Source organism: Coturnix japonica, chromosome 5, assembly GCF_001577835.2.
Source record: "Coturnix japonica isolate 7356 chromosome 5, Coturnix japonica 2.1, whole genome shotgun sequence".
In the NCBI taxonomy this organism is placed as follows: Eukaryota; Metazoa; Chordata; class Aves; order Galliformes; family Phasianidae; genus Coturnix; species Coturnix japonica.
In genome coordinates, this window is record NC_029520.1 from 7,656,126 (window position 1) to 7,681,627 (window position 25,502).

Below are 25,502 nucleotides of genomic sequence, written 5' to 3' on the forward strand. Positions count from 1 at the left end.
CAAACCACGGGAACCATTTTAACAGCTGAATTGCTTTCATATTTTAAGAATAAACCTTTTTAATAATACAAGCCTCAGATTTTACCCAGTTACATTAATTGTCGTGATTTATACAGTTGTTGTGCAAGACCTGTGGCCATTTACATCTTTCAGTACAACTGCCATTAGATACCACAACTTTATATTAACTTCTAATTAAACTTCCCATCCATTACACAACTGTGAAACATGAACAAGACTAAGACTACTCCCTTCAGAGAGCCTTCTTCACCCTTGTGCAGATGTGAAGACCACATTGCAGAGGCATTGGTGATGATAATTCCACACTACTTCATGTTGCTTTGGTCGATTGTGTGGAATATAATGGACAAAGAAATATCTTAAAAACAAACAAAACAAAACAGAGAATTGAAGCTTGCAGGCTGATACGAAATGGCCAACAACTTTCTGGACAGGCAAAGTGGCTTCTCCATGTATCCAGAACAGTCCAGAATGAAAATGTAAAGAGGTCAATAGAGTATAACTCCATTAACAGTGCCAATAAATCAGTGTTTGTGCTCAAAAAAGCAGAAATCATCCTGACAAAACCAAAATCAAATATAGAAGTGTGTTGGTGCCTTTTATCTGCTCACTATAATTTGTGTTCCAAGTTCATGATAGAAAATAAGCATGGTAATGCTCCCAAAACCTGTGCAACCATGTTACTCATTGGATTGTTCAGAAACAGAGACAAAAGTGAATACAAGGCAACAGAATGGCTCAAGGCACAGAATTACAGGAGTAAAGCAAGACTGCTATGTGGCACAGAGCTCAGCTGAGATTTGTCATATACATGTGCAAACTACAAGACATACACTTTGTCTAAAGCACAAGGAAAATTAGTGACAAAGAAACAGACAAGAACCACCAAATAACTTTAAAACAGTGCAATAATACAGAAATAGACTTCTGAGCTTGTTGCACCCTGGTCCCAGATTCTTTCCTGTATTAGGGAGAGGAAACTAGAAAGAAAACTGATGAGAAAACAGGAAGAGGAAGAAGTAAATAGGATTACTAACTTGGCACTTTCTATGATGTTTTGTTAACTAAAAAGTATCGGATAACTCCCAAGCTCATAGATGTTCTACAGCCATTTACCTTCCCAAGGCCTTTGCCAGTGCAGAGAATCACTGCCTATTTCAGTGACAAGTGACTCAACGAAAATTCAGTGCCTGAAAGTATAGTTTCGTTTTCACATATAAAAATTTAAGTTGGGATCAAGTTTGTTCATGACAGAGATTTACTAGTCATGTGACAAAGAATCAAACATGAGCACCATTTATAGAGAATTACTAATGGGTAACAAAAAGCATGTAAACATCACTGACTGTTAATTCTCAGTTTTAGATACGTTGACCAAGGTATTTACACAGGAAGAATTACTCAGGTACACAGCATGTGGCCACAAAGCCACAGCAACACTCAGAAGAAAATCTGAACTGCTATGTACTTTGATTGTCCCACTCAGCCTTTTTTCCCCCCTTTAAAAGAGAGACTTGCAGTGATCATGATGCTACATCTAGCCAAAGTTCATTCCCCTCAGCCTTTTTAATGGATGTAACAGTGTAAAAGAGGATTCAGAAGGTAAATTTAAAAGAAGAGTTCACTAAAAAGCAACATGAGAATATTTACCCTAAAGGAGAGCTCAGTCTTATCGCACTGAAAACCATACATGTAATTTTTCCATTCAAACTTATTATTGCTCTCAAGGCAACTAGCGTGGTGCAACCAGCACAAACCCTAGATCAAACGAAAGAGGGGTGAAGTAGGTGCTCCACCTGATTAAGTTCAACTACAGCTGAAATTAATTGTGTTCTAGTGATTAGCTCCCATAAATTTAGTAAGACAGGCTGGTGTCATGTTTCAGTGAAAATAGTGTTTCAGACTCCCCACAGAAAGATGCAGGATTTTGTTCTGGCCCTGCCTAATCTGTTTACCAATTGCAGGGCATAGCCCTCTCCACACTCCCCTACTAGGAAAGGCAGCTCCATTTTCTTGTGCTTTTCAGAGTAGCAGGCTCAGTGGTTACAAAGTCCATGTTTTAAAGTGCACCGTTCTTTTAACAGGCTTTCCCTTCTTAAAAAAAAAAATAAAAATAAAACTTTCCGAAACCAACAGCTTATAAAAATAATAGCTGCAATACTCCTCTAAAATTGCAACTTAAAAATCAAGTCAGAACAGCAAGGATTCGAATACGAACAATTAAAAACATTCTTTTGGCAGAGAAGTGCCAAGCAAAGCCTTACATATTGCCTTGCAAGCCTCTCCCAACTGCGCCCCACAGAAAATCCTTTCAATTTTCTTCCAGCTGACAACCTCAAAAAAACAGAGGTCTAAATAAGTCCATCCTTCCCACCAGTCACCTACACAAGTGCAGGTGTGGATGCTGCTGCAGCTTTTCCATCAGCTCTTCCTCTGTCGGTTCCTCCAAAACATCTCTACAAAGAGAAAGCATGAGTTGTTAGGGACAACAAAGGGAACTTCTCAGCAGTTGTTGCATCTCAATGTCAGCACTGCAAGTTTCATTCTTGAAAAGAGGAATTAAAATTACAATAAGTTGATGCTCCCTAAAGATGCATCTACTTGCCAGTGATCCATCCTTTACAGATGTGTCACGGAAACCAGCAGCTGTTTTCCCATAAGGAGCAGGGAAACAATTTCCTGTGCATAGTACAATACAACTGAAGGTCAGTGAGTTTGTTTTCCTGAAAAAACTCCCAGATGAGAACATGTTCCCAATGCTACTATTGAATATCCAATGTGCACCAGAAGTTCTACATGTTCGCGATCATCAAGTATCAACTCACCACCCACAATTTCACAATAAGCCAAGAATGTGCATCAGTTTCCTCGTCTTCCACTTTCTTCTCTCTCTCAGCACAGTTCCCCCTACTTCTAATACCTCATCTCCCATCACAATCTTGGCAGACAGCATATAAAGGTTAGGCTCACGAGTCATCTTAAAACAAGCCCAACTAAAACACGTACTGAGATTCACCAAGGTAAAAGATGGCACGGTTTACTTCTGAGGAAGTAAATTAAGAGAAGTCACACAGCCTCTCACAACAAGCCCTAAGAGATAAACAGAATAATCTAAATTAATCACCAAGCCCAATTTAATTCACCTGAACATTAATTCAACTGTCCTCTGATATTCAATATCTGAGAGAGACTCCCGATGACAGCGACGGTCCCACTTGTGAATAAAGTTCTAGAAGACAAAAGCAATGACAAATGAAATAAAACTGACATCATAACACATCTTTACAGTGAATAAGCTGTAATGGATAAACATTCACATCCAACAACATGCAATCAGACTTGTGACAAAGCTGCAAAATAAATAAATGCACAATTGTCTGGGGAAAAGAGAACGCCTGCTGAACATCTGGGGAAGAGGGATGGGGAAAAAGATCAAGTAGACACACAAAACCAAACTGCATTTCCCAGAAGGTTTTCTGGGCTCTTTTCATTTTCCACACAGATCATAACCTTTTATCAGGACTTAACATCAAATAATGCTACTTCTTACCTCTAGAAGTAAAGCTATGAAGAGATTAACCCATATGACAGAGGAGATCAACCACCAGGCTACAAAATAGATCTTTGCCCACCTGCAGATCAGATGAAAGGAAATAAATGAGTCTGTGGGTCTCTGATAAAGCAGGCAGCAAATAAACTCAGGCTGAAGGCAACCAAAGATAGACCTAAAATCATATTTTACCTTCAAAGATTATATTACTACTTTCCTAATGTAAAAGGAGATCTGGAACTAACAATAATAATCTTGACTTTTCATTCAGTTAGCCAAACAGATTTTCTTCCCCAGCTTGACATACCTAAGCAAACCATGAAAGGACAGAAACAAAACAGACAAGGAAAGGATGCTGTGGATCACAGAAAGATCTATCCAGGCCAACTCAGAGGCTATCCTGCTAACTTAAAATTCCCATAAAGCAGAGCAATACAAATGAAAGACATGCCCAAGGTTCTAAGCCTACCAAAAGATACTTACATGCAGAATAAATACAAAAGCAAAATCAAATAAGTTACCATCATTCACTTACATCTCTTCTGCACGATTGACTCTACAGTGAGAGCCACATAGCAAATGTTTATTGCAAACCTGTTTACAATCCACTTAAGAAATTAACACTTTTTTGGAACAAAATAACTATCAAAACCAGCTTGAATATCTTCTAAACACAAACACAGCTTTTGCAACACCAAGCCAACCACTGAGTTACATAGTTAAAGACCACCCAAGCAACACTGAGCTTTTTCCTACAAACCTGGAATTACCCAAAAGAAAAGTAAGAAGCACCTCTCTTTATAAGGTTGTAGGAACTGTGCTACCTGTACAATTCTTGTTGGCTTACTTTACAAGCTAGATTTATACAGCCCTGTATCAGTATTATTACTGCTACTTACGGACTTGAGTATCTTGAAAATGCTTCCAAAAAGACTTGCCAGTTGTTCACTACCATCACATCCCATAGAGTCACTAATGCTGCCTGAAGAGAATGAGACAAAGAAGTTGAGCAAATGCATCACATACTTAAAAGCCTCATAAAACGAGGGACAGCATCGGGCAGAGAGGGAAGAAGAGCTAACACTGACTCACAGCAAAGTCATCAAAGTTGTTTGGCCAATACTCCAGTTGCTCATAGGTCCCACACTGCAAAGTGCCATTGTTATAAGTTGTATTAACAACACTGTAAGAAAATGATAGTATGATATGAGCACAGCTATCTACATACGATACCTTAAAAACGAGGTTCCTCTGAGTACCTTGTAAAAAATCAAGTACCTCATTTGGACAGAAAACAGAGGAAATCAAAGTATTAAAGCTACAGCAGGCTAAAATTTCAAGCTGCAGATGAGCTTTCTGGCAATTCCAATACAGCAAGAAAAAACTGACAGAGTAACAGATGAAAAAAAAAATCTGTGTGATTAATGCAAAGGCAGCTTCAAACACTTGAAAAAATGAACAACTCAGAGGCACAGAGTTGCAGATGTATTTGAAAACTACTGAGTAATACTTCAAATAGTGATATTACCTGACATTTCCCATAGGAACCACAGCACCTTTAAACAGTATTATGCCAGTTATAGCAAATGCATAGAAAACCACCTGGAAGGAATACATACAGGCATTAGTTTTAGTCACATCTCTGTGTTTTGCTAGAAAACAAAGTGGAAAAGTCCACAAATAGAAGGAAGACTGCGTTGCTTTTCTTAGGCACTACTGAAATTGAAGCTGTCATTCCACAACCTACCAATAGATGGGGCATATGGCCTTGCAATAAAGTTGACTTTATTCCTTGATAAAGATATTTTATCTAAGCATGTATTTTGTCTGAGAAATTAGCTAATGAGCTATATTATTTTACCAGCACAAGCTCCAGGATAACATTTCTTAAGACTTATAACATCAGTTGATAATGGAGTCAGGTGTCAATGTGACAGAAACTCAGTGGCAGCTCCTAGTTGCCTCAAGTAAAAGCAAGTTAAATTAATGGAAGTGGCAAATGCAATGGCAGAATTGCCTTCTGATTAGTGAAAAACTACAGTTCACTCTCCTGGCATGAAGGACATTTTGCAGTGGATAAGAACCACTTCATAAGCATTACATCTTAAGTGCAAAATTAGGGACAGCAGAATGAAACATTAAGGCATTGCTGCTAAAAAAGAACTTGAGCCTATAACCACAAGCTCCTTCCAATTGTTGATCTGTAACCATTATCTCAAATTCAAGTATCTTAACAAAATAGTACTAAAACATTATAAAATCAGTGTTCCACAAACTCATTTGCTCTGCCAGGAAGACAATTGTGAACCCAGAAACTCAAGAGTTAGGAAATGCAGCCAGGAACATCACACGCTTTGACACATCATTTAATCACACATTACACACATCAAACACTCCTTGAGCATGACAGTACGGACTTTCAGAAATCCCCATGTCCAGACACACAATATCTCAAGATCTTCACAACTCAGAATGATATTGAAGTTGTTATGCTGCCTAATTTTAAGATGGGCAGGTCAAAGTAAGGAAAACCTGCTTGTAGAAAACAGGTGATTTTTGCAAAACTGAAATATCCAACCTGAAACAAATACTTCAGGGAAGTCTTAAATAACCTTTTAAAAGCACTCCTAAGAGACACTGGTAACTGAAGTTGAGGTACACTTTGTGCAGGCCAGAACAAAAGAGCAGCTCATCACAACTCTGAAGAACCACCTGATTTCAGAGAAATGTTACTGGGTCACAGAAACTGCCATCCAAAGACCCTGATTTACTTCCTCACTGCCTTTCTTACAGATGTCAGCCTTAGAAAGAGAATGTGCTTGACACTTTCACATCATGACTTACCACCAGGATTCCTGCAAAGGCTCTCAAGTTTTTTACCAGGTCCAACAACGTAGTAACAACCAAAGACATGAACTGAAACAAAGCAGGATTTTATACATATTACATTTGTCACGCTTCCAATCCTCATAAAGTTATTTTTACTAGAAGGAAAACTGAGATATGTCTGAATGCAGACAGTCTTTCATGCAGTGATAATTGCATGATTTATGAACAGTTGTACTCCTTTCCATAAGCAGACATCAAGCTAAGTTTTAGGTATGCTCAGACACGGTGACCTAAAGCACTAGGTCTAAGGCCAGAATATGGGAAAACAAAATTTAAAGTGTCCCACAGCTTCAGAGAGATTGATGTGGAAGCATTTCTAGTCTACAATACCCAGCCACGTCATGACCCCTGATCACATCAGGTGATATTTCTGCTTTATCAAACTAAACTACAAGCCCCACACTCCCAATGGGAATTCAGGCATAGCGTTCAAGCAAATCTAAGTGTAGGATTATAACAGTCAAAGTGATTTCAGATAATTAATGCTCTGGTGTAACTACCCATAACTGGAAAGTGGAGAGAGTAACTCCACCCAAATAAGCCTCTGCAGGATCAAAATGTCCAGCAGCATCTAATGAGAGCCTATCAGCTCCTGAGTACAAAGTTCCTCAAGGACTTCATGACAACTCACTAGTTGAGGCTGAAGTCTGACACAAGCTACACAAGAATTTCTGGGTGCATTTCTCTACCCATTTTATAACGTCAGAATCTGCTATAGCAACATCAACAGGACTTCCCTAACACCTCAGCTACTGCATGGTACTGGGAGAGGCTTTCACAAAACCTGTAATCTGATCAACAAAGATATGACAAGTGTGGAGGAATAAGTCAGCAACCTTCATATTAGGAATGATCCGCAGGAACCTGAACACAATTAACATGTTCGCCAGTCGCACCATATCCCACAGGGATAGCAGGCCCACAAACTCTGGTCTCCTAGGCAAGAAAGAACACATCAGAGAAACAGGCCACCACAGAAGGACACTAGTGAAGTTATTGAGCCCTGTCTGAAGTTAGCCTTCAAAGAAAGCATAAAGCTGACAGACTGCCCAATCAACATTCTTTCTTATGTATGTATTCCATAGGCAATATCCACACGCTTCAAATCTCAGCTTGAGTGTTGGCTAACTTTTACACAGGCATGCTGGGTGCTCCTTGCTGCAAGTGTGGACAGGTGGTGGGGGAAGGAAAGTTAACACTGACAAAACTACTTGGTAACAGACACTAGATCACAATGTGCATCACAAACATTCAAGTCTAGTCTTAAACAATTTTAAGGCAGAACCACATAGAAAGCATTCTAGAATAATAGTAAAAATCTCAGTCTAGTCTTTAAGACGTTACACCTACAGATCAAGCAACTTCAATTGTGATTAAAGGATGTATCACAGAACATGACGTTAGTGCCATCTGGACTCTTCTGGGCCATCATCTGTTTGCAGTGATGAACAAAATAAAAAGTTTAGTGACTACAATAGGGAGAAATTCTAGTTGGTTTTTTAAGTTACATGCTGGGCTGACAGCAAAACAACTCAAGTGTGCATGAATGCGCATGTATATTCCCCTGACCCAACCCAGATATCCAAGGCAGTGGTAACGGTTCAAGGAGATTACTTACCAACCAGGATGAGGAAATCCATATTCAGCAAAAGTTGCAATCTCCAAAACCTTCAGACAGAGAGAAAGGAAAAAGAGTAACAACTTTCTTAGACTTGGTAACTCTGAGGTTTAAATGTTACATACCTTTCTCAACAGAAAACATTTGCAACAGCTTTATGCCATTACTATGACTCCACTTATTACTCTGATATTGCTATATTTGACAGTTCATCTAAATTAGTCCTAAGGTGATGCAGGAAAAAATACTGAGAGAAATACATTGTGTAAGTTAGGTTTCAAGGTTTTACCAAACAGAATCAATATTCTGCCACTTTTTTATTCAATAAGTGATACCTAACTACAGTACAGACTCCTCATGAGCAGAACGCTTCCAAATAACATTAACAGGGCTGTGTATAAGTGAGCTCAACTTTTAAATTAATGTCAAAAAGCCTATCTCCAGGAAAGGGACATTCAAAGTATCATTCCAAAGCATTCGTGTCACGTAAAAATGTGACACTGGCTCAAGCTCTTCAACTCAGCACATCAGTGTTCAACTAGGAGTAATTCTACTGACATCCTGCTAGATCTTGCAGCTCAATATCATCCTAGACAACAAATCCAGGTATAGAGAAGCTGACAACAAAACAAAACAAACTTACCAGCAAAATTGTAGTTAGAAGTCCATCAAACCTGTTGCTTGGGTACGACAAGTATCTTTTCAAGCCCATTGCAAAGATTTTCAACAACATTTCCATCAGATAGTATATGATGAAGAAGCAGTTGATAGTCTTCAGCACCCACAAATGATAATAAAGATCAGAATTAAACACGTTAAGGCGACAGCAATAACCATAGAAATACTGTTGCATCTTACCCCTAAGAAGAAGTCATCTCTTTCAGAAGGCTGCTTATCTGCATCCAGCACCAAGACCACCTTAAACAATAATAGATCTTCCGTGAATCCACTATTTTACTAATGAATTTTGCAACAAGAACTTTTTTCTTTGTTTCTTACTTACACAGATAGAAACAATGTTTGCAAGGGCAACAATATTTCCCAAGTAGCCAAAGTAGGGATGGCCAAAGGCAAACTGCATTTTCCGCATAAAATGGGATTGGTACTCTGGACTGGGAGGGTGCTGAAAAGAACACAGTTAAACTGAGAGGCAACACAAGTATTTTAATAACAATGCATGGAAAAAAAGCCCAATTTCAGATTTAAGAAACATACCTTTTCAGAGCAAAACTTTTCAAGCCACGTGCCCATTTTAACTACACTTCAATAGAAAAGTGCTTTCAAGCTCTAGCTATTATCAGCAAGAAATCGTCTCCGAATAGCAAAAAAGTTGGTGATCACAGCACAGTACAAGATAATAAAGGGAAAAAATCCAATCTCCCCAGTGGCTCAAGCAGGTAAATTAACCACCAGGCTATTAATTGCATATATTCCTTCCACCTCTCCCAACATACACCTCCCTCAAGGAGAGGGAAAGATCTTAGTTCCACATAAATACAGATTTGTTCATAACTATGCTAAGTTATGGTGCCCTGTAAACAATGATGAGACACATACGTACTTGCTTAATGGCATCCTTGTCTAGCTCTTCAAAGAGCCTCTGGAACTGGGCAGCTGACAGGTGGTCACAGGAGCATATTTTGAGTGACTTCACATGAAAGAGAAAACCAGATCAACACCTGCATTAGGTGCACCTTTAAGAAGTACCACCACTCTCAGACTGAATCTGTGTACTTAGCTAACAGTGCAGCCTGACATAATCACAGAGCAGAGTGCTACTTTCAAGCAACTCTGTATACACAGCCTCTATCCCAGACGGCAACAGAAAGCAAGATGTGTACCTTCACACTGGAGCCAGCCAACTGCTGGCACACCATTACCATCAGCTCTATGTCACCCCCTTCTCTTGGCATTAGTTCATAACATCTATCTCCGAAACCTGCCCAACTTGGTTCTTAAAACATAATAATATTTTTGGAACTGTTTTTCTGATACCATACCTGTAACTATTGCATCCTGAATCTCCTATTGAGGTAATTGCTCTATCTGAAAATTGTGGTGCAAATGGCAACATGAGGGCTTTAGATAAGCAAAACAACTCACCCTGTAGCCTAACGCAAGTATCAGAACTTAGAGGAAGTATTACAGATACATACACCCTCCATTTTCAAATGGCAAAGATACATCAAGCTGTAGATAGCAGCTCCAGACCACAGTGACAGAGACTTCCTTTTCACAGATAAACTAAAGCACCAAAATTTTGGCTCTGGAAAACAAAGTCCTCACCTACAACACCTAGCAGTGAATGCCTTCCTCTTCAACTCAACTACAGCAGTGGCAGTCTTAAGTTGGAATCATTGGAACAAAAGTTGTCACTAAGCAAAGACCAACACATAAGCAGACACTGATCTGGGCTCAGCTCACACTTAAATAATGCAGGACACAAGCAGCTGAGCTGAAGACTACAGCTCCTAAATCAGTGCTGTGATTTAAAAAAAAATCAGTTTCCACAGGGTTTGACAGCCTCCAAGGATTAAGAACACCCAGCTCTTACCGTCACAATTGCTTGTTTGCAGCGAGAATCCATTTCAACTTTCTGCAGCACTTGAAGCAAGGCTCCAGCACTGACATATGACCTATCCAAAAGAAGATGAGCTTAGAGGATGGGTCCTGAAAGAGACAGCTTGCCATCAAGACAATAAATAGTTCTGGTTTTGTTTTCTTCTTTTAAAGCAAATAAAATCAAAAGCAGCAATGAAAAGGAAGTAACCTATGCAAGTCCCAGGGAACTATAAAAATCCACTTGAAGAATATAAATAATAAGCAAAACCATTGTTCTTCAAGGAAAGAAATTCAATTCATATAGTGCTCTGTTTCTGAAGGAGCAAACTTGCTTCTAACAGGTTCTTGGTGATACAACTTAAAGTATTCAAAGGTAGGCCAATAATCTCATCCGACTGGTGAAGGAGATCTCTGACTACACAGCACCCCCTCAGAGAGAGCAGTCAATGCCCAAGAGATGCTCTCCCTTCAGCAGCTGGCCTCTACATGAGCCCAGAGCAGTTCCACCCTGGGCCCTTCCCTTCAGGTTACACAGGGAGCACAAGTACCAACAATTTGCCTGTGCCCCCTGGGCCAGCCACACCTCTTCTGCAGCTCAAGCTGTGACCCTATCAGTTCCCTGCACACGCCAAAAAGAGGACTGAAGTTTTGGTCTTTTCTGCTGGATGCACTACTGCCTCAATATCCACCACTCACTGTTCTGCATTAGCAGGAGCCTCTTTTAGGGAAGAAAGCACTTCAAACGCAGCCCGGATTCCCAGCCTTCTTCTGAAGAGGGAGGACTGAACTGATTTCTGCACAAGAAAGACATCACACATTAGGAAAATAATAGGAGGCAGTATGCTTAACATTGGTCTAAGGGAAATTCAACCAGATCATAGAATCATTTGAGTTGGAAGGGATCTCCAAAGATCTCCCATGTGATGAACAAGGATAAACAATATGATAAATGAAACAGATGACACAAATGAGATCTATAGACAATTCACCCAGTCCTTAGGCAAAGCCAACTGCAAGTTTCAGAGAAGGCCATGCCTATTTAACTAAATTTGTTTCCAAGAAGTCTAAATACTGTTTTCTTTCCCTTCATGCCAAAGTCCTCATCATCAGCCACTAGACGTGACTGCTAAGATACCAGACAGGCACTCCCACAGTTTAAGGGGAATTGTTAAAGGATCAAAGGCTGAAATCAGCAAAGTCCATTCCTACCAGAAGGACTTACAGACCAACAGGAAAACCCAGCTCAGATAACACACTGATCTTCTGGCACTCTCCAAGTCTCACAATTGGAGAAGAGACTTCCTAGCTCTCACTCCTTAAAAGAGCTTTGTACAAGGGAAGGAAGGAACCAAGCAGGCAAGGCTCTAGACTCCAAGTAAACATGGTTTACTTATACAATAGGAAAATGCTGTTCATCCTAAGCTAGAGAAGCCATCACCATGCTGATACACAAAACAAAAACACTCACCAAAACACAGCCTTAACCTACAGCCCAGCAGTTCAGCTGTCGGACACTACTGCATTTGTGCAGCACAGCCCCTACCTTATCCAGTCAATTACTCAAAGTAGTAAGATGAAAGTTCATCTTTGCTCGTGTTGTCTCTTCTTTTTGAAATACTCTTGCCTCCGCTCACCACATTCCTTCCATATTGCTATATTACTCTTATTCAGAAACCAAAAGAACTCACAACCTCCTCCTACTAAGGAAATCCAGATAGCACTCCCATCTAAAGACTAAACAACTGGTGTCCCTAATGCAATAGAACACACTACACACAGCTTGTTAAGGAAGGAGAAAGAACTCTCAGCACCCAGTTTAATCACCATCACAGACTTCAAATTCCTTCCATAACTTGTCAGCTACACTTATTTAGTCAGCTTTTACTTCTCTTATAGACACCAGGTCAGCAAGTCATTTTTAGTGAAGGCTTCTCATACTGTGCTACTCTGAGAAATTAAATGCTGGGATTTGCAACAATAGCTATTAAAAAAGGACAGCAGTCCTTGTTCCCAGTTTCATTGGTGTTCACACTTTTGCTTTTCCTCATATGCTAGTCAGAGTTGCATATCTAAAGCATACATAAACATGGAATTTTCTTACCTGAAAGGCATCAAGCTACAACAGCACACATGGGTAAAAATACATACTTCAGTTTTATGAATCTTTCTCATCTTAAAGCTGTATTTACAATCTGGATTGGCATACTTCCATACACAGTTAAATCCATAAACACTCAGGATTTCTTGGCTGTAAAGTTATGGTAGAACACAGACACTAACAAAGGTTTACTCACCAGAAGGTACCCACGAAACTGGTTGTAGATTATTGCTGTGAGTAGGTTCATCAGAAATAAGTTGCCTTTTGAAGAAAAAAAGTGACCAGAATTATTGGGATAGATGCTTGTTTCTCAAAGTTGCATTGCATTTCTCTGATTCTAAGCCAATGACTACCTAAACCTAAACGTTTTTACATTGTACAGCATACAAGGCAATACTTGAACTTCTCTTTCATTTGTTAATGACAGTTAATGAAGACAAGTGGTGACTTACCTAATACAGTGAAGAGTATGAAGAAGATGGAGTATGCTCGGTTCTTAGAATAAGCAGGAATCATTACTGCAACAAATTTAACCCAAAAGTTGGATTAATTTCATACGTACAAGGGGAAAAACAAAAAAATAAAGGAGACCTCTTTCAATTTTGCTCCACTTCAGAGCTGCATATATAAATTACAGCAAGGAAATACAGAAGTCCTAAGTAATTTCATGGACAAATAATCATCACAGAACCCTCCTAAGAGCTTTCAGCTGCAAGAACAGTTACAGCAGTCAGAGGACATTTCACTGTTCATTGATTAATAGAGACAAGAGTTATTTCTGAAGCAGACTGCTTACCATCAGGGTTATTTGCTGTAGTCAGCAGGACCAGCAGTGATGTCAGGGAATCTGGCAAATTCCGAAAGTAACCCACCCATTCCTTATCCTGTTGACCATCCTAGTGAAAAATGCTCATTGTTATCAGAGAAGCACTTAGAATCACTAAGACTGCCTTACCAAGGAAATGATACATAGACAGAGAGCTTTAGTCAATAATCCATTCCTTATGCACACAATTAGGTCTGCCACGTGGAAGAAAACACAAGACAAGCATAAAAACTAGGACAACATAGTGGTCCTACAGGAATGCAGTGCAACCGCTTACTAACAGTCAATAAAAAAAAACAAGGGAAAACAGCAAGCTGAGAAAGACAGAAGGCTCTAAATAAAAGTTCCATCCGTCACCTCAAACCCTGGAGGGACCATAAAGACATAAGCAGACAGCACGGGGATCTAAAGCTGCCCTTGATTGATAAAAAAAAAAAAAGCCAAACGAGAGACATCCAAGGGTACCAGAGCTAGAACTCTAAATCTAACCTAAATACAACACATCACAGATCATCCCCATATTCAATCCAAATTCACATAAAAATTAAACAGAAAATTGGAGCTGCTTACTTTCTATTCTAGCTACACAATGCTGTACCCACTTCTTTTTTCCCCCAAGTTCAAGTAGAGACGGCTACAAAAGATGCAGAGTGCAAACAATACCGACATGAATCACATAATACAGAATAAAAAGCCATTAAATTTGCTGAGAAGAATGAAAAATTGCACCTCCAGGGCATATATGCAAGGCAGTATGCAAATCTAGAGGCAAGCATTTTATTACTAACATGTCCTTTGAGCACATTGCCTGGTTAGCTACTATTAGTTTGTATGAGTATCAGGTCAGAGCATCTAAAAAGGAAAAAAAAAAATAGCTCTCTAATTTGCTATTATTTGTACTTAAGTGTATTTTGAAGGGTCTGCTGCAGGGATATAAAAATGCATTTCCATCTGCTGGGAAAGATCACAACCGAAATTACATGTGGCATGCACATATAATACAGAGACACTGGATTTGACTAAGAAAAGGGGAAAATAGATCTCCTAATTCCAGAAATTTTGTAACAGGAATTCAAGGAATTTGCTGATCCTAAGAAAGACCAGAAGCTCAAACACAAATTGCAGGAGGGATGAAGGCTCAGTAAAGATTAAGAAAAGAACTAAGATTACTGCAAGAAGTACACAACAAGTCTTAGTGAGCATATAAACAAGGCTGCGGAAGGCCTTAAAAAAGGAAAGGAGTGCATTACAAAAAAGGGTACATAAAGATACAGGAAGCTTAGGAGAAAGGACACCCCAAAAGCACTTGAACACAAAAGTGACATTAATCACATTTCAAATCAGCTTTTGGGAAGTGAGAAACAAAACAAAAACAAAAGAGAAGCCACAAAAATCAGAAGCCAAAACATCAGAGAAATGCAGGCAAAAACCTACCAAGGCAAGGCCAGGGATACCAGTACTGCAGATAGCTTAACACTGCAGTAAACTTAATAAAAAGCTAGATAAGGAAAGGAGAAAAGAAAAAGAAGTGTGAGATAATAGAAACAAAAAGCATCAGGATTAAGAGCAATGGACACAGAACAACATAGGTGGATTCAACAAAAGCAGAAAAAGTAATGCAAAGGATCGACTGGAGAACTGCAAGAAGTTGCTGTATTTAGCTGACTTTAAACTCACTTGTGAGAAAAGCATCAGCACCAAGAAGGTGTGGGGCCATAAAAACATCATGTGCAACTTACAACTCTCTAAATAGACTTTAAACTCATCCCAGTGGGTCTCTCCCAGGGAAACAAGTTTCACCAGTTTGATTAGAAAACCAGACATGCAGCTACACGAGTAGAAAAGCAGTGAGATCCACACACCAATACAGCCGGTTACCTTTGTTCGAGCAAACAGCAGCATGGCAAACATGGTAAAGAGAGACAGATGAACAGCGAGTAGTAGAACAACACTATTGGAAAGAACACATCATGTGCATTAATATCAATGTCATCCTTAATGTCCTTTGCTAAACAGACAAAAATAGCCAAGGGTATTTTTAAATAAACTACATGGAGTTAATAGATGACCATCCAAGCTTTGATTCATAAGAAACTCCTTAGGATAAGCACACATTCTCCTTAGAATGAACTTAGGCAATTCTAAAATCAAGGAGATTCTAGCATCTGTTTTCCTAAAACCATTTGGAAACAAAAAGCCTGAAGTAAAGCATCCTAAAAAGGACACGAAGCACTTTGCTGTGCAGCACTGATGAGAGGGGGGCACCTTTGCACCCTACCCACAGCGCCCTGAGAGGCAACGTTACAGTAACACGGCACAGCCCTTTGCCCAGCTGATGACTCAGTTCTTCCCTTACAAAGAAGCAATACTCAGAATACAAATACAACAGAATTAAGAAAGAAAACCACTTGACCAGCATCAAAAAAAATCTTCCTTGTCACATCACACGCATTCTTGGGAAATGTTACAGGATACAGGATTTACAGCATAGGGGAGCTGCAGAGTTACTACAGCTTCCCATCCATCACTACTTGATCTCAGCAACCACTTCTAGAAAGCTACTGAGGCATCACACTCCAGGATGCTAAGGGTAACTAACAGACTTGCTATGAAGGGAAGTATTCTGCGCTGTTACCTACCTTGCCATTTCAGGCAATGTGCTGTTGATGCTTTTTAACGTTTTCTTCATCATCGAAGAATTCTGAAGGAGGAAGAAAGGACGAAGAATTCTCCTTATTCTTACAGCCTGCAAAACAAAACAGTGGATCAGATGCTGAGTTCCCGTGAAGTATTTGTGGTCCTAGTCTTAATCATGTGCTTGTCAAAACAGATCTAAATATATATACGGGCTTGAACCAAAAAAAGATAATCAGTGCAGCATAAAAGGCTGTTCTCAGAAGCTAAATCTGTCCCACCAAAGTCAAAAAAAAAGGCCTAAAGGAAATTTTACAGACCTCCTTCTAAAAGAAAAACTGTTTATAATTAATGGCCTGGTGAGGCTATTGACATTTTAACTTGTATTTTTAAAGAAATCTAACTTTACTGCAGGGTAAACAGGACCAGCAGGCTAAGCGATAACACTTCTGCATTTTTTGCCGAGATCCATTTCAAGAAGTGAATCAATAACAAGCCGCTTTCATTAAAAATAGACACACTTGAAATTAGGGTTTGGTTTCAGTTTTCAGCTTTTTTTAACGTATTACAGTCTGCTTATAACACAGTAATTTCTGCCTCCGACAAGGCTCAGATGCCTTAACATACCCTTAAACAATCAAGCTGTTCACATCTCATTAATTTTACCGTATTAGTATTTTCTTAATGCTGACTGCAAACAAGCAACAACAAATTTGATCAATCGAGGCCCATCTCAGCCCTCCCCTTGGTTCTCCAAGGCATCAAACAGGCCCCGCCGTGCATCCCTCTGTGGCTTCTCCCCCTTGCCTTGCTGCCCAGACACATGGCACAGTTTCTGCCTAAAGCAGCGAGCACTTCTTACCTCTGAGCAGAGAAAGCTCAGCGACACAACCCAATCCGTAAGGGAAATAATTAACGTCATGATATAAGCCATCAGCCATTTATTCTTCCAAAATTCTTCCCATCCAATTAAGTAACTCTAGGGGAGGAAAAGAAAAGAAGCACCACAGAACAGCTCTGATTATTACGAAGCCCAACTTCTACAACCTCAAACAAGCAGCTACGCCAAAGCCATCCATTCAGAGCCAGGTGGAAGCACTGCTCACCTTCACAGACACATCGATCATGAAGACCAGGAAGCACAGCAGCTCAATGCTTTCAGTCAGGCCGCATGGAGGATCCCATGCAGGAAGCCGGTATCTCACGTCTGATGTGACAGTAAGCGAAGACGGTGTTTCAATGAAAGCCAAAGCCAGGATTACGGTAATGGTCAAGCTCAAAATCCTGCTCGGGTAGAAATGGAAGTGTTTGTAACACAGCACTTGAATAGCATGCTCTACATGAACTGCAGTAATGTTGCAGTAACAATAACGTATTACAATAGCAACTGCTGACATTCACATAGCCATAGGTGAGATGGCTTTGAAAACTGCAACAACAAACAATCCTGCTAGTATTTAATACAGTTAAAAACTGATATTTGGAAAACTAACATACCCTGCTGGGCATCACAGCAATAATCTACTGTGCAGTAGTCCTATGGCTGTTCCAAAGAACCATCTACTTCTTAGAATGATCTGAATTGGAAGGGACCCTTAGAGGTCATCTGGTCCAACTCCCCTGCACTGAACAGGGACACCTACACTAGATCAGGTGCTCAGAGCCCCATCCTGCCCAACTCTGAACATCTCCAGGGTCAGTGCATCAATCACCTTCCTTGGCAACCTGCATGCCAGTGCTGCACCACCCAGACTGTAAATAAACTACTTCCTTACATTCAGTCTAAATCTCCCCCCTTGTAGATCATAACCATTTCCCCTTGTTCTATCACAACAGACCCCGAGCTCATCCCCTTCTTCACCCACATGTACATGCTGCTTGCTTCCTACAGCGTGTTCTGAAGAATGAAAGGACAATTATCTAAGTATTTAAAAAGAAAAAGAAAGTAGGAAAGAAAAAAAAAAAAGAATTTTTACGACTTGCTCCTGACCCACGAAGCAAAAAGAAAAACAAGTTCTCACCACTGGCAAATTCTTGAATAATACCAGCGATACAGCCCCAGGGATTTAGAGTCCACACGGTGATTTATAGACCGATACTGTAAGGAGAAAGCAAAGCAAAACAAAACAAAGGATGGTCAAACCATTGCACATGGTCTGCATCACAGGCAAAAAATAAGGTTACAAAAATAAACCGTGCCCTCGTCAACAAGGCCTAAGCCTTGAGACAAACCCAGTTGCACAATAAGATAAAGAAATTACTGCATGACTTATTACTAAACTAGCACTCACCAATGACTATACCTTGACTACCGCCAGTGTGGGAGCAATGGGAAAGATCCTACTGAGGTCTTGTCAACCTAAAGATCACTTTGTTATTGCCCTCGTTACATGTAACAGCAGCTGTAGTAACACAATTTACGTATCCATCTGCTTGCCAAAGAGGCCCAAGCACTTGGTTCACCTTTGCAGCACTCCTTCCATCCATGCACCTTTTACCTTGTCTCTATAAGAGCTGTATGATGCACACAGCTATGAAAATAAGAAGCTTCAACCTACACCTCTATACAAAGTGAACGGAGGCTTCCATGCATCGTTAGTTCTGCTCAAACAAAGAGTTCCAGCTTCACCATTGAAACCAGCCTCAAAGTTTGCCAGCTCGGAAGCTCTGCAACCACGTCTTGAGGCAAATCACAGGGCTTGCCCAAAAAGAAAAGGACACATCCACCCACAAAGCAGCACAGTCAGCGCCTGCTGGGCAAACGGGAAGAGAAGGCACTATTTCAACACAATTTCATTGGGGAAAAAAAATAAACCACTTTACTTCTGGGCAGAAGAGCACTGGAACTGATGTACTGTGCAGGGATATGGGATTCTGAGTTGGCTTTGTAGAGCACGGTAGCGCCGGGTGACAGCACGCGTGTCACACATCCAGCAAGGGGCGCAAAGCGGCTCCCAGCCGGGTTGGACTTACTTGTATCGCGTCTTCGATAAAAACCACGGCCTGGTTGATGTGCAGGTCCTCGGCAGCTCCGGCGGCTGCGAAGTTAGAAAGAAAGAATGACTCACTGCACGCTGCGGGGCTAAGAGCCACCAGCAGCAACACCACCGCGCTTCTCCCCGTAGAGGGACGCAGAGGTCGAGCCGAGCCGGACGCGTGATACCGGCACTCTAGGAAGCCCCCGGGACGGCGGAAGCAACGCGCTCTGAGCCGGGGCAGCACGGGGCAGCACGGGGCAGCACGGGGCAGCACACCGCCCTCCGCCACGCACTCACCGCCCCCCGCCGCCCTCCAGCTCCTCGGGGGCAGCAGCGGCTCCGTCTCGGCGCCATCCCCCGCCTCCATCAGCTCGGTTCGATGCGGACCGGACCGGCCGGGGGCAGCCGCCCTGCCACCACGTGACCGGTACTGCGCCGGGGGAGGCGGAGCACGAGTATGGGTCGGTACCGCCCCGCAGCAGCCAGGGGGAGGGGTGAGTGGGGCTGCGGGCGGCCCTATTGCGAGTGACCTATTCCGACCTATTTAAAGGTCACCTACTCCAATTCCCCTGCAGTGACAGGGGTCTGGTTGGATCGTGTCTGATAACGAACATTGAAAGTGAAACAAAGGGCTGAATCGCATCGGCTTTATTGAAACGCGAATAATTGAGAGGATCTGCGAAGCATCCTATGAGATCGGTCCGTTCTTTATAGTAATTAGTGGCTGCAGGATGAGGGAGAAGAAAGTGTTCAGTGTGTAGTTGTTGGGGACGGGCAGCTATCAGCGGATCTTGCCACCCTGCCCATGGCAGGGGGTTGAAACTAGATGATCTTGGAGGTCCTTTTCAGCCCAGGCCATTCTACGATTCTATCATTCATTCTATGATCTTTGGCTTCTCATTGGCTCCTCAACCAGAGCAGATGCCCGCATTCACGTGGTCTTTAGCACTTGCCGAGTATCTGAGTCTAGAATGAAAACAAACAGCGTTTAGGAAGGGATCGGTGATACAAAGTGTCCTTTGAAGCAAGCTGAATGGGGCTGAACTTTTCCTGCGGTGAGCATTCAGGTTTCCTAGGAAAATACAGCAAAACGCCACTAGCCAAAGAAAGAGCAACACAGGGGGTCTGTGTGCTCACACTTGCTTTAGGAAAGACCCAAAGCTTTGGAGCCAGAACTAGTTCCTCAAAGTCAGGTCCTGCTTGGCGCCTCAGGTATCTGAATAACTCTGAATTTGCACTAGAGATTTTCCTTTGCCTTTGCTGGACTTATTTCCTCTGAAACAGCTCGAAACAGAGGATCTGTTGAGACCTTAGCTTTGCAGTCTTAAATTTGGCCAAGATCAGTCGAGGTGTTCAAAGTACTTGTTCATTATGCAGCGCATACAACTCTTCCTCTGGAGTACCATGGCACCATCATTTCCCTTTCAAACCAAGTTTAAAGGAGTTTAAAGGGGTCTTTGGGAGTAGCACAAACTTCCTTCACTTAACATTCTTGCATTTTGAATCTCCTGTAGTGTTTTGCAAGTGGGGAGGGAGAACTCACCAGCAGCAGCGCAAGAGCCTGTTTGTCTGTGACAGAAGCCTGCACACACCTCTTCAAGCTGATTTCCATTGCATTCATAGCGGGTGTTGTGATGAATGGAGATACTGCATCCATAAACTCATCAACAGAGTCGAAAATAAAACTTTCCATTATTTTCTGGAGGAGTTTACAAGGTGAAGCTGTAGCTGGAATAAAAGTATAAAAGAACCAAGCTGGAGAGCATGAAAATTAACCAAAGCCATTGAGACAAGCTATTCTTGAACACAAAAATAAAACATACACATGTATATGTTTATATGGTGTATTTTGCTGCTGAACTGCTTACAGCCTCTGAACTCTTTGCCATGCAGGCAGTGCAATGGGGATGACTGGACATGGTGTGTCATAGTGCTGTGTATTCTGTGAGAACCCCAGGCATCCCTGACCCCCTGGCATTGCCCACCCTGCCTTGCTCACTCAGAAGCCCTCAGAACCTCCGCAAGAGAAAATTTTGCAGTTCTGATGGAAAAACAGAGGTACACAATAAGAACAGTTGAAGAGCAAATAAGAAACAATTAGGAGCACGTCTATTGACTGTAAATTATGTTTTCCCACTGTGAAAAGCTCTGCAGGTTGTTTAGAGGTTGATTAAAGCCAGTCATACTTACCAGGATGGCAGAACACTGCCAGCATGGCCAGCCCTAGCAGCAATGACAGTTTCATTCTGGAGATGTTCTCCTGCTGTATACTGACAATCAATCTGAAAGACAACCAGACTCACTTTAGAGCCATGCAGACAGAGCGCTGCTATATATCAGACATTTGGGTCTGATCCACCCACAGGATGACGTGAGCAGTCATGTCACTTTGTTGGCCTTGTATCCTGCTGGACTGGACAACAAGTGCCAATGAAGTCCTCTCTGGAAGCTCTGTGTGTCTGCCCTTCCTGCTTGGAAAAGCCTCAGGGTGAGGTCCCTGGACCCTTCCCAGGAGCAGCAGACACAAACATCATGCTTCCTCACCCCAAGGCAGGAGCAAGGCCTGTAGCTTGCTGACCAGCATCCTCCCCTTCCTTCCCACCCACCACTCACTCAAGGACTGGGGTACTTTGGAGATGAAAGGGAGATGAAGAAATGCTTTGCAGCTGTGTGTGAGCACTGAACTGCTTGAGGAATAGCTGAGCAAGTAGGATGAGCTGCAAGATATGTTGAAACTTCTCTAAGGATAAGAGTAATGCTCCCACAGATCGTTGGCTTTGCCACATCTCCTCACTTTTTGTTTGCCCTTTTGTGTCATTCTGCACTGCCAACAGCTTCAATATTATGTTTCTAAAAACAAAGATTGTACAATATTGAAATCCTCCCAGAGGGTCCTTGTGTGGATCAAACCCACAATGCAAACATTTCCTTGGCAAGCAACAGAAATCCAGTTTTGGTTTATACACATTTGAGATTGCAAGGTGTGTTATTCTTTTCATGCAGTGATCCAAATGGCAATGATAGCTGTTTCAAGATTGGTTTTGAGTGACAGGAGATCATTAGCAAGTGCTTTCAAACCCAATTTCCAAGCACTGTGAGTGCTACTGTAAATAGTTGCCTTGGATTAAATTTCCTACTCATTTTTCTCTCACTAAATGAAATAAATGCCTGATAAAGGGTGAGAGCATCTTGAAGCCTCCGCTGAGGAGTGCAAATCTTTGTACTCATCGTTCATATTCACAAAGAGGCAACCTTTCCCAAGGATGGTCACACTTACTTTTGGGAGAATGGAAGTTGGCAGACCCAAAAATTAAGCTAAGATACCCTGAGATGTATATGCTGTCGCTTCTTATGGGACTGTGTTTCCTTCCACATTTCCTTCTGACATTTCCCGTCACTGTGCAGACTGGTGTGATAATTACAGTCTATCCTTGGGTTTGGGATTAAGACTTTTTGTTTGCTTGTTTCCCTGTCCACTGTCCTGTATTCATCGTGTCTGTGTATGGTGACGCTGGTGGCAAAATGATCTCCTCCTGTTAGAAATGGATGAGGAGTGTGGAAAACACAGAAGCAGATTGAAAGAGTGCACAAAATCCAAATTTTATTTAGAGCTTGGAGTTTACCTCTAAAGAAATAAGATCTAAAATACAATGGAAGGTGACTGAGTTCTGTACCCAGCACACAGAGTTGAGGATCTGCCACCATCCTGGTTCTCTCCATTTTGTTATGTGTATTTGTTACTTTCCCAGAGGCTTTGGATGTGAGCAACTGGAAGCTGCTGGAGTGTTATCAGCAAGTGGATCAAATACTGGTGGTTTAAGCCTCTGTTCGGATGTGTTTCTGAAACAGAAAGAGCAGTGAATGTAGCATACTCCAAAAAAAACAAAGTAAAAACATGCACAAATCCTTAAAAATGCACAACCATAGTTGAATTTATATGAGCTATGTATTGAACTTGTAACCTTTGGCAGGACTTGTGTGAGGGCAAAGGCTTGGTCTCACACCTGCAGGTGCTCACAAGGTCAGTACACATCGTGAGATAGTGGGTAAACACTTAACAAAGATCAAATGTACCACATAGGCTGGAATCTTGCTTGCTAATATCTCTAAGTTTTCTTTTTTGTCTTGGCTTTGTTCCTAAAAGCACACCTGCATGAAGCAAGGTGCTTCTTCCACTGGAGAATTTAACATTAAGGTCTCCGCAACCACTGGGCAGGGAACATGGAGCCATGCCCAAGCATTCTTACCGTGATCATCATTTGCATTGAATATTCTGAAGAACTCTTTCTCAATAAGAATGGTGAGGCATTGCAACAGGCTGCTCAGGAAGGTGGTGGAGTCACCATCCCTGGAGGTGTTGAAGAACTGTGTGGATGTGGCACTAAGGGACATGGTTTGGTGGTAGGATGGTGATGGTTTGGTGGTAGGACTAGATGATCACAGGGGTCTTTTACAACCAAAATTGTTCTGCAGTTAATAAAACATCTGTCTCACCTGTCTGAAATTGTATTTGCATGATTACAAGCTTGTATGCTGACAGCTCTTCTTCCCCACTGCCTCAACTTTAGTTGGGGAATGCTTAAGTTAAAATATTTGGATGTTTTTTGTCCAGAACCTGGCACAAAGCTGCACAATTATAAACGTTTATTATTTGTGAGAGTAATAAAAAGAATTCCTTACCAGCAGGTTGACAAGTGCCTTTAGATGCTGAGGAGGAAGCTCATCAATACATTTCTTTAGCTCAGTCAAAGCGGCTGAAGTCATCTCATCGACATTATATCGAGAAATTGGCCCAGCGTACAGCTGCTCTACAGAGCCTTCAAGAAGTGTCTGAAGAAGACTGGGGACAACCTCATGAGAAGATCCAGCAACTGGAGGATGAATTACAAAGAGGAATATAACAAAACTTTGACTTGTACAGATTCAGCTCCTCCGTGAATATCAAAGCCTACCTGTAATAATCACTTTTAACTCCTCCCTCTGAAGCTGTCAGCATTTTTAGATGAAAGTAAACTGAAAATGTTTCTATTCTCATAATCTCTCCTTTCTTCAAGTCCAAATCTTGTAGCCTTCCGATGTCAGTACCTACACAGCTGCCTGTGAAGCCTGACTTTGCTTTTAAGGTTGTCCTACTGTTATTCCACAACCTCACAGCAGGGCTGCCCATATAATCCAGTCTCCTTTCTGTGTTCTCTCTGTGTAAGCTGTCTTTAGTTATTGAGCCTTGATTTAATATATATATATATATATATATATATTCAGTATTTTAAGTTGAAACCCTTCTAGTAAATTCCTTGGGGGGCTTCCCCTTTTGTTATCATCTTCGTTAATTTATGAGATTTAATGTTAGAATCATGTTAATTAAAATCCATATTCTTTGCCTGCTGTCATTAGATCTTTAGGTCCTTTAGCTGATGTAACAACTTAGGCTGTTATATCTATGCACATCACATTCCTGATAAGCCTGCTCTTATTCCAATTCCACATTATTGAGCTTTTGCTTAGTGACCTCAGGACTGAGTAGGCTGTTACTTCAGCCAGCACCACCTCACAATGAATTCCATTGTCTCTGTTTTCATTTGCATTTTCATCTTCCAAATTTACTTCTTTCCCCACATTTGTTTTCTGTTGTCTGACACTTTCATTGGCAGAACTTACCAAGTGAGCTGCAGCAAAGCACAGTGATGAGGAGCACAGTAGCAGTCAGCTTCACGGCAGTGAAAGCCATTTTGCTGTATATTGCGCAGTAAGCTGCGAATACCAGTGAGTTACCTTTATAGCTTAATGCAAAAACCCGGGGTATATATGTGGGAAATGGTCCCAACGGGTCACACAGCTGTGCTAAGATTGGATCCAGGCCATGATTGTGAAGTGGATAGATGAAAAATGTGGGTGACCTCTGTACTCATTAATTGCTGCTGTTGCAACAGTGAACATACTGCTCTGTTAGTGAGAGTTCACGCTGACATTACATGCGAGATGTATGGCTTTGGAAGTACAGCACGAGCAGTGAGATTGTTCTCTGCAATCAGAGCATCCAATACACTTCATCTAGTCATTTTATTTGAGGCACTTTTTGAGCTCCAATTCCAGCTTACTGATATGGTTTCATGCATGCAGCCACTTTTCCTGCATAATTTTCTTTATTATTATTTTACTGTTATCATTTTCCTTGCTTCTGTTCTGTAGTATCCCTTCTCATTGTGTCTTGGACTAATGAGCCTCTGTAAGCAGCTGTAAATATGAATATGTATATGAGAAAAGCAAATCCTGGTAAGGAAGTTCCAAAGCCAATCATCATCCTATCATTTAATAAAGAAGACTGG

At 41.3% G+C, this 25,502-nt stretch overlaps 1 protein-coding gene across 1 annotated transcript; it reads right to left on the reverse strand.

Moving 5' to 3' along the window:
* Nucleotides 1-30: 30 nt before the first annotated feature.
* On the reverse strand, nucleotides 31-19,680 carry TPCN2 (two pore segment channel 2). The gene is made up of 25 exons (XM_015863648.2): nucleotides 19,474-19,680; nucleotides 19,172-19,236; nucleotides 18,220-18,296; nucleotides 17,305-17,482; nucleotides 17,061-17,177; nucleotides 16,204-16,310; nucleotides 15,443-15,515; nucleotides 13,535-13,634; nucleotides 13,191-13,256; nucleotides 12,935-12,999; nucleotides 11,337-11,434; nucleotides 10,633-10,714; nucleotides 9,640-9,726; nucleotides 9,082-9,201; nucleotides 8,937-8,996; nucleotides 8,722-8,850; nucleotides 8,079-8,128; nucleotides 7,297-7,396; nucleotides 6,416-6,487; nucleotides 5,100-5,173; nucleotides 4,664-4,754; nucleotides 4,471-4,553; nucleotides 3,572-3,653; nucleotides 3,165-3,250; nucleotides 31-2,477 (listed from the first exon to the last, which is right to left on the reverse strand). Exons 1-25 carry the CDS (start codon nucleotides 19,541-19,543, stop codon nucleotides 2,399-2,401), a joined length of 2,211 nt encoding a protein of 736 aa, XP_015719134.1. The 5' UTR covers nucleotides 19,544-19,680; the 3' UTR covers nucleotides 31-2,398.
* Between the last annotated feature and the right edge of the window lie 5,822 nt (nucleotides 19,681-25,502).

What these genes read in the sequence shown, in the direction of transcription:
- TPCN2 (XM_015863648.2), bottom strand. Translation starts at nt 19,543, where the DNA reads ATGGAGGCGGGGGATGGCGCCGAGACGGAGCCGCTGCTGCCCCCGAGG. An exon ending in ACATTGCCTGAAATGGCAAG is followed by an intron (nt 15,516 to 16,203) that starts GTAGGTAACAGC and finishes TCTTTCCAATAG; the next exon opens with TGTTGTTCTACTACTCGCTG. An exon ending in TTTTCAAGATACTCAAGTCC is followed by an intron (nt 3,654 to 4,470) that starts GTAAGTAGCAGT and finishes TCTGATCTGCAG; the next exon opens with GTGGGCAAAGATCTATTTTG.